At 49.0% G+C, this 9203-nt stretch overlaps 1 protein-coding gene across 1 annotated transcript; it reads left to right on the top strand.

The window, feature by feature from the left end:
* Window positions 1-2320: 2320 nt before the first annotated feature.
* On the top strand, window positions 2321-4727 carry ANAPC2 (anaphase promoting complex subunit 2). Its single transcript, XM_081930156.1, has one exon. The coding sequence runs from the start codon at window positions 2371-2373 to the stop codon at window positions 4639-4641; it is 2271 nt and encodes a 756-aa protein (XP_081786282.1). The 5' UTR covers window positions 2321-2370; the 3' UTR covers window positions 4642-4727.
* The last annotated feature ends 4476 nt before the right edge of the window (window positions 4728-9203 follow it).

Raw genomic sequence — 9203 nt, 5'->3', positions numbered from 1 at the left:
AAACCATCTCTCTGGCTAAAGGTTCCACACTTTAAACATTCCGGTGGCAGCGCAAATATTAAGAAGAAGAGTTCCGCCGTGCAAAGAGCTTGTTGCAGAGAAAGATTAGAAGAAAAGAGCAGGGTGACTGACATAGATGCAGGGGGGGAAAGTATGTTTCTGCTGCTATGGGTGACGCAGCCTCAGCTTCTGGCAGCAATTAAAACCCACCCTTTGCGTCGCAGCAAAAACAACAAAGCCCTGTGGGGCTGAAAAAGGACTCTTGGTGTTCAAAAGCTTATGTCATAAGGAAGTTTCTCAGTTTCTTCTTTCACGTCCCTGCCCCCAATGTGGGGACTCTCGGACTCTAAATGGGCAGGACTATTTTTAAACGTTTAGAAACTCTTTAAAATAATGAACGGTTCAGGTGAAATAAGACTCCTCTCTTTGCTGCCCTTTTGTCTTGGAAGTGGCGTAGGAATAAACTGGTGCAGCTGCTATGGACAGCTATTACTTCCTCCAGTCCAGAGAGACGCAGAGATGCTTCTCTTTTGCTAACGCTGCGGTTTAAGCCTACCTGTAGTGTCTACAGTGTTGCAGACCATGCCTTGTGACCTGGATAGCTTTCCTCGTCATCCATTAGGTACTGTATTTTAGAGACTAAAATTTAGAGGCTCGTACCTTTGGGGCGCATCTCAGGGTGGGAAAGTTCTTCTAATCACACAGACTTCTGTCCCCCTTTATTCCAGGGCTTAGCTTCAGCATACCCTCCAACATTTATCCGATGAAAATAGGAAGGTCCCATTCCATAATGATAATTATACTACTGTATTTATACCTGACACATCGAACTGGGTTTCCACAGCCACTGTGGGCAGCTTCCAACATATGTATAAAAACATAATAAAACATTAAACTTTAAAAAAACACACACAAAAAAACCCTTCCCTATACAGGATTGCCTTCAGACTGCTCGTGAGTCGGATAACCATACTCTCCAACATTTCTCCAGTGAAAATAGGAACATCCTAAGGAAAAGTGGAACATTCCAGGATCAAATCAGAAACCTGGACGGCTTCTCTAAATCAAGGACATCCCGGGAAAATAGGGATACTTGGAGGGTCTGCTTTAGCAGAGCATGTAGAAATCACAGGTTCAACTCAGCATCTCCAGGTAGAGCTGCCTGAAAACCTGTGGAGCTGCTCCCAGTCAGACTAAGCTGAGCTTAATGGACCGTTGATCTGATCCATTGATCTGATTCATTATAAGGCAGCTTCCAATGTTCCACTGGCCAGCTGGTTCAGAACTATGCATTGCTTAAAGCAGGTGTGGGGAACCTTTGAGCCAGTTTCTCTTTAAGTCAAGAGGGGGCCCTTTGGACAGCTGGATGTTCCTGAACTACAACTCCCATAATCCATTGACATTGGCAATGCTTGCTAGAGCTGATGGGAGTTGTGGTCCAGCAACATTTGGAGGGTCAACTGTTCCTCCCTCCTAAAAAGAAACTGGTACAAATTAAGCCTTACATTAATTAAGTATACTTAATCAAGTATATATCTGCTCAGCTCACTTCTCTACTCCAATTTATTGATAGTCTGTTTTAAAAAACTTATATCTCGTCTAGTTTTCCGAATAAATTCAAGGTGGCTAATAATAAAAATCAGTTAAAATATAAAACCATTCACAATTCAACCAAATTATAAATCAAAATATTAGCATCTCCAGCTTCCATCAACAGAAATCCCAAATGTGCCTTTCCTAATCATCTTGGACTTTCCTGAAACTCATCACACCGTCAGAGACTGGGATCACCTTTTCCCCAAAAAGGTGTTGCTAGCTTTCAATTTCCCAAGGACAAGAGAGTCACTAATCACAGGTGAACAGACTCTGTAACAGAGCATTGCTTTAACAAATAAAAGATAGGGTGGGTTCTCACTTTTAGCCTTTTTATTGTTTTAAAAAAATGTCCTGTTTTAAATTAATAAAACAAGATGGCTCAAAAATGGTATAAGCCTATCATCAACAATAAGTTCATTGTGCTAGCCAAAGGCCATGACATTTCATAACAGTTTACTGAACTACAAACAAAAAATATCCTGGTTCATATAAATATAATTTATTGATCCATTTTCTTTCTTTTTGTCCCAGTCAAACATTAAAGAAGGCAGGCACTAACTGCCTCCCCCCCCCAAAAAAAACTTTTATTATATCTGCTTTTTTCCTGCATTGTAGTTTCTTGCTTATTATCTCATTCTGGAATTCAGTGTCAAAACATCTATTTGGCGGCGTCACGTCGCGCGTCGGACGTCATTTGCCGTCGTCGCCGGTCCGCGCATGCGCGGATGGGCCCTAGTCGTCCTCCGGTTCGCCGCCGCCGCGTTCGGAGGCGAAATGGAACTGTCGGCGGCCTGGAGCGCGCTCAGCACCGGCCTGGTGCCGCCCGAAGCCCTGGGGATGGAGGCGCCGCCGCGCTACGACTCCCCCCCCGACCTGCGCCCGGCCTGGGCCGCCCTCCGCCACCACGGCCTGCAGGGCGCCCTGGAAGACTGGTTCCTCGAGGTCCTCCAGACGGACCTCCAGTCCCGCCTGGGCCCCGAGTTCTGGAGGCGCGCGGCGCCGGCGCCCGGTGAACCGCAGCGCGCCCATTCCCTGCTGGAGGCCTTCCGCTGGCTGGAAGAGCGCCTGGCGCCCTACCTGCGCGGCGCCGCCCTGCTGGAGGAGTGGGTGCCCGAGGGGGTGCCTGGCGCCGGTGCCACCGGGCGCCTGCGTGGGAACCTCGACGCTCTGCTGCGTGCCGTGGTTTTCCTGGCACCGCCGGGGGCGTTTCAGGAGGCGCTGGGCGACCTCTACGGGCGCAGCTTCCGGGTCTACATGGCGGGAAACGTAGCACCGGCAGGCAGCGGTGAGGAGGAGGGAACCATAGCGCGCTTTGAGGAGCTGAACGGCGTCCTGCACCGCCTCCGCCTCCTCGAGCGAATCAGCACACCCGCCGTTACCGACATCCTCCACCGCATGATCGCCGAGCGCCTGGAGGGCACCTGCCGGGGCGAGTTCGAGCGCTCCTTCCTCCCCGACTTCCAGGAATGGCTCGAGCGCGTGATTGGCTGGGTCGGCTGGGTCTTCCGGCGGGAGGGCGGGGCCGAGGCCGCCCCCCTGCGGCGCTGGCGCTGCCACGTCCAGAGGTTCTTCTACCGCCTCTACACTGCCATGAGGATCGAGGAGCTCTTTGGCATCATCCGAGATTTCCCTGACTCCAAGCCAGCCATAGAGGACCTCAAGTTCTGCCTAGAGAGGACCAACCAGCGCCAGCACCTCCTGACCTCCCTGAAAAGCGCCCTGGAGATGCGACTCCTCCATCCCGGGGTCAACACCTCGGACATCATCACCCTCTACATCTGCGCCATTAAGGCCTTGCGCCAGCTGGACCCCTCGATGGTCATCCTGCAGGTGGCCGGGGAGCCCATCCGCAAGTACCTGAGGACCCGCGATGACACCGTGCGGCAGATCGTGGCTGGCCTGACGGGCGAGGGATCGGGCGACCTGGCGCACGAGCTCTCCCGAGCGGATCCCGTCGCCCTGGACAACGGGCAGGAGAGCGATGAGGAAGCGGGCGCCCAGCCAGAGGACTGGGTGCCTGACCCGGTCGACGCCCACCCAGCTGGAAAGCCCGCTGCCAAGCGCCGCTCGGCGGACATCATCACTCTGCTGGTCAGCATCTATGGCAGCAAGGACCTCTTCATCAACGAATACCGCACCCTGCTGGCCGACCGCCTGCTCCACCAGCTGAACTATAGCGCTGAGAGGGAAATCCGCAACGTCGAGCTGCTCAAGCTGCGCTTTGGGGAAACCCAGATGCTCTACTGTGAGGTGATGCTGAAGGACATGGCTGACTCGCGCCGGATCAACGCCCACATCCGGGATGAGGAACAGAAGCTTCCGGAAGGCCAGAGGCCCCCCTTCCGGCTGGCGGCTGCCATCATTTCCAGCGAGTTTTGGCCACCCCTCAAGGAGGAGAAGTTGGAGCTGCCGGCCGAGATCAAGGCCGCCATGGAGGACTATGCCCGGAAGTACGAGAAGCTGAAGGCCATGCGGACACTGAGCTGGAAGCACCACTTGGGGGCGGTCTGCCTGGAGGTGGAGCTCGCCGATAGGACGCTCTCCCTGTCCGTCACGCCGGCCCAGGCGGCCATCATTCTCCACTTCCAGGACAAGGGCACCTGGACCCTGGAGGAGCTGAGCGCGGCCCTCCACTGCCCCCCGGCCCTCCTGCGCCGCAAGCTGGCCCTCTGGCTCCAGCAGGGGGTGCTGCGCGAAGAGGCGCCCGGCACCTTCGTGGTGGTGGAGGAGGCGCCCAAGGAGGCACCCGAGAAGGTGGTGCTGGTGGAGAGCGACGAGGAGGGCGACTCCGCCATGGCCTCCCAGGCCGACCAGAAGGAGGGGGAGCTCCAGGTTTTCTGGACCTACATCCAGGCCATGCTGACCAACCTGGAGAGCCTGCCCCTTGAGCGGATCCACAGCATGCTGAAGATCTTCGTCATGACAGGTCCCATGGTCAGCGAGATTGACTTGCGGGAGCTCCAGATCTTCCTCCAGAAGAAGGTCCAGGATGAGCAGCTGGTCTATTGCGGTGGCGTCTACCGCCTGCCCAAGGCCGGGAACTGAAGCGCCGGGTGCGAGAGATCCACTGGTTGCCATCTGTTTGGGGACGCTATGGTTTCCACGCAATAAAGCTATTTGTTTGCAACAAAGCACCTGGGTTTTTCCCCCCGGAAACCAGAGCGCTGGGTGCGAGAGATCCGCTGGGTGCGAGAGATCCACCGGGCGCCATCCATTTGGGGGCGCTACGGTTTCCACGCAATAAAGCTATTTGTTTGCAACAAAGCACCTGGTTTTTTTTCCCTCGGGAACCGGAGCGCTGGGTGCGAGAGATCCACGGTGCGAGAGATCCACCGGGCGCCATCCATTTGGGGGCGCTACAGTTCCCACACAATAAAGGTATTGGTTCGCAAGCAAAGCGCCTGGGTTTTCCCCCTAAGGCCGGGAACTGAAGCACCGGGTGTGAGAGATCCACTGGGTGCGCCCCACAAGCTCGGGGGACAGCGGGGAGGTTGAGCACCGCCTTCCCGCTGTTCCCCAACCTGGTTTGGAGGCCGGCGGTGGGGGAAAGCACTTCTCCCCACCGCCAGCCCCACAAGCTTGGGGGACAGCGGGGAGGCGGCGCTCCGCCTTCCCGCTGTTCCCCGACATGGTTTAGAGGCTGGCAGTGGGGGAAAGCAGCGCTTCTCCCCACCCGCCAGCCCCAAAGAGCAGGTCGAAAGGAGTCCAGAGCACAGCAGGAACTCCTGCTGGGCTCTGGAGGCTTCGGTTGAACGCACAGAACACACCTTGTTTTAGAGGGGGAGAACAATAAAAAAAATTGTTTTACTGTTCTCCCCCTCCTATGGTCCGGTGTGTCCTATGGTCTGGTGCGTCCAATAGAGTGAAAAATACGGTATTTGGCACAAAACATATTTGGGCACAAAAAGGCTTTCCTCCGTCTCTCTCTGGAGACTGCAGTTCTTTGTTGAATTACTAAACACAATGTGGACAAATATCACATCCATCACCATAAGATGTCAAAAAAACCAACCCCCATATGTGCTCATAACTTTCAAGTAGAAACCTGCCAAGTGAGAGTGCATTTCCCGATACCTTCAGTTGCCCAACAGCTGAACACGTCTACTTGCATATCCAAACAAAATGCTTCGCTACGTCACATGACAGAAACCCACAATCATAACATGAAGATCAATAGTCATGTTCTCAAGGGAAAAATTGATACACGCAAGCCTGTTCTAAAACAAAGGAAGGAAGGAAGTAAAACCTGGTAGTTTTTAGTTCTTTTTTAAAATAGTAAGACTTCAAAAGACAGCTCTGTGACCAAATTATAAACACTTTGGTTGTTAAAACATCTGTGGCAATTTTAGTCTATTTTTTATGAACAGAATAATTTCAAAGTCACCCAGTCAACCCATGTTAGCTGGTTAAAAAGAGGTATAACAGCCCAGGACCCATCAAGCAGTTCTTGATTTGTATTTTGAGAAAGTTAAACTATTTTAATAATTTACGCGGTTTTGTAGACTAGATGTTTTTGACTGCTGTTTAAATTATTACATTTCATAGAAATTTTACATTATTTACTTTTAGATCTTTAAAATAAATAAATATATAGCCCTATTATACTTAAGGTTTTGGGCTCTGGATATCACACACACAAATCAGACTATCCAATTAACTATATCTGATTATTTATTTTTTTAAAAAACTACAAAAATTGCCTAATATTGCTACAATATGGAAACACTCGTTTTTCAGTATAAAACGTCAAGTTTGAAACATTCCAAACTCCACCTGATTCTTCTGTAGAAATTAGGAAACACTGTAGTTGAAAGTTTTGGGGAACCATCCAGTAAGCTTGCTGCTGCTTCCATTCATTTCAACATTCACTGTGACCCATTTGAAATATCATTTGTTTTCCTTCAGAACACCTGGCTATAATCTGTTGTTCCAAAAAGGTTTAGTTTTAATAGAGGACTAAGTACACACTATAAAACTCTGATCATTTAAATTACATTCACATAAAACATTTTATTTCAACAACAATGTGCTGGGTGAAGGTATTTAGTTAGAACTAGCGCTGTGATGTAAACCACTGAGCTTGCCGATTGGAAGGTTGGCGGTTCGAATCCCCGTGACGGAATGAGCTCCCGTTGCTCAGTCCCAGCTCCTGGGCTTAAATGTCAGGGGTCCTTTACCTTTTTTAAAAGCTTGAAAATATTTTCCCTATGTTAATTAATAGCTGATAATTTACATTTTCTCAACAACATTTATTTGCAAGCATGGTATTACCCTTACAGTTATGTGCAATTAAAATGTGTGGTGTTTGTTTTAAGATTAACACCCTGCAGTTTATTTATTTTGAAAAATTATATCCATCTTTTCACCATCTTGTTCTCAAAGCAGCTTACAATGAAAAAACCGCAAAATTTCTAAAATAAAAACATAATTAAACTGCAAAAAATTTAAACCTTAGAAATTTAAATATCCAACATCTGAAAAAGAAAATGAGAATGTTTTAGAACAGGGGGCGGCAAGGTTTACCTTGCCTGGGCTGGTTTACTCCAGCAGAGATCCCTCTGTGGGCCGGATCGAGCTCGTGCGTGAGCGCATGCAGCCGCAATTTCCGGCGTCTCCGTCTGTGCAGACATGATTTCCGGTGTCTGCATCTGCGCAGATGCGATTTCCGGCACCGCGGAAATGAGTCCCTGCGCCACACTGTGCCGTTTTAGCACAGTGTGTGGGGACTCTCCGAGCGGGCAGCTTGGTTCGGGGGTGGCTCGTGGGCCGGTTAAATGACCCCTGTGGGCCACTTGTGGCCCATGGGCCTTAGGTTGCCTACCCCTGTTTTTGAACATTGGAGAAGCATCCATGGTGCAAAGGCCTCCTGGAATAAGATGGCTTTAACCAGGCACCTGAAACTAAACAGAGACAGTACCTGTCATAATATGTTTGTTTGCATAGTTTTAATAGCACTGCTTCAGATTCTGCAGATACCATATTCCTCCCTGCAAAAACAAGGAACGTTTTGCATCATCATTTATTATGACACAAATGGAACTGACGAATGTTAAATCAAAACTGATGAAATATTTCAGTGCAATTCCTGACTCCACACCCTTAACCTTCCTTCTCTCGATTCAGCCTGAAACTGGGTGAGAACTGCATATGTTACCTCTTTTCTCCTAATTGAAATCCTTCTCACAGGAGAGGCCAGACCAAATATTTCCATATTCTTATTACAATTTGTAACACAAAATGTGTTTAAGTAAAGATTATAAATGAAGGTGATCGTGTAAGAGCTTAAAGAAGTGTATTATCATAATTGTTTCCTCTTAGGCACAAAGGAAGCTGCTTGATACCAAATAAAGTCCAATGGTCATCTAGTTCAGTATTGTCTGAGCTAGACAATACTGAAAGACAATGTTAAACAATGGGGAAGGGTGTCATGAATGAGCCAGCCCCCAGGGAAGGTTTGCAGCCAGCTCCCAGAGAATGGTTGCTGACAATTGAAGGAAGCAGTCAGGAACAGAGGGTTATCTGCCATGCAGGATGAGCATGGCTAGTGCCAACTCCCTCACCCCTTGGAATGCCGGCTGATAAGGAAATAGCAGAGAGCAAGCTAGAACACAGTCACAGCTCACTGAAAGCACAAATAGGTAAGAAAGAGTTAAGAAACAGCCTCTCAGAGACTGGGGAAGAGGAGGGAGCTGGCCCCCTCCATGAATGGGAGGGCTGCAAGCTGAGTTGCTTCTGGTCTCACTGGAAGCAGTTTTCAGAAGGGTCATCATGATTAATAATGGTAGAGGCTGTGTTAGAGACGTCCAGTTATCTGTTTGTTTTGACAATAAATCATCTTTTTTAATTAACTACACTCACTGTGTTATCAAGCCAGGGACTGGACTCCTCACAAAGGGTTGCATATCCTCCAACATGTCTCCAGTGAAAATAGGGACGTCCTGTTCCATATGTTGTGATGATGTAAACATTTGAATTGATGGAGCTGCAGCACAATCATTAATGAAGCTGAAGTGCAATAATAATAAACAGTTTTTGCTGCTGCTTCATTAAACATCCACATTACAAAATGTCCAGTGTATTTTGGGTCAAAGATAATTAATGGTGATTAAGAGAATGCAGGCTTTGCCTCTATTTTCTCTCACCACCTTCTTTTGGTATCTTTAACCTCTTTGTCTAAGGAGGAAATGTGGCTGTGCTTCACGTCATGATTGATATAGGACAACCAAGGATGCCAGGCCATCCTCTCGCAACTAGGTCATTCTTTCTAAAGTCTGTTTTGAAAGAGCTAGTACTCAGCTTCTCCACCTCTCCAGGAAAACACACACCTGACTCCACGGGTCTGTTGGCAGGATGCTGTGTGGGCTGAAGTCAGCAATAATGGAAGACCATATAAAACCACCCTGCCAAGACCAGTCTAGTGCAACAAATACTTCAGGGATGCCTACAGGCTTGTCTGTTCTCCAGCAACTGGCAGAAATATATTCCCCCTGAACTTGGAGGGTCAACTGAGCTATTATGGTCAATTACCTTTCATAGACCTGTCCTCTGGATTAACTCAATCCCATTTTAGAGAAAGCTTTAACTCGAGGGTTAACTGCTCCCGAAAA

This window comes from Podarcis melisellensis, assembly GCF_964234715.1.
Source record: "Podarcis melisellensis genome assembly, chromosome: 11".
Taxonomy (NCBI): Eukaryota; Metazoa; Chordata; class Lepidosauria; order Squamata; family Lacertidae; genus Podarcis; species Podarcis melisellensis.
Note: the sequence above shows the minus strand (reverse complement) of the source record. Positions and strands in the feature narration are given on the sequence as shown.

Bases quoted from the DNA above. Each gene is read 5' to 3' on its own strand.
- ANAPC2 (XM_081930156.1), top strand. From the start codon at position 2,371: ATGGAACTGTCGGCGGCCTGGAGCGCGCTCAGCACCGGCCTGGTGCCG.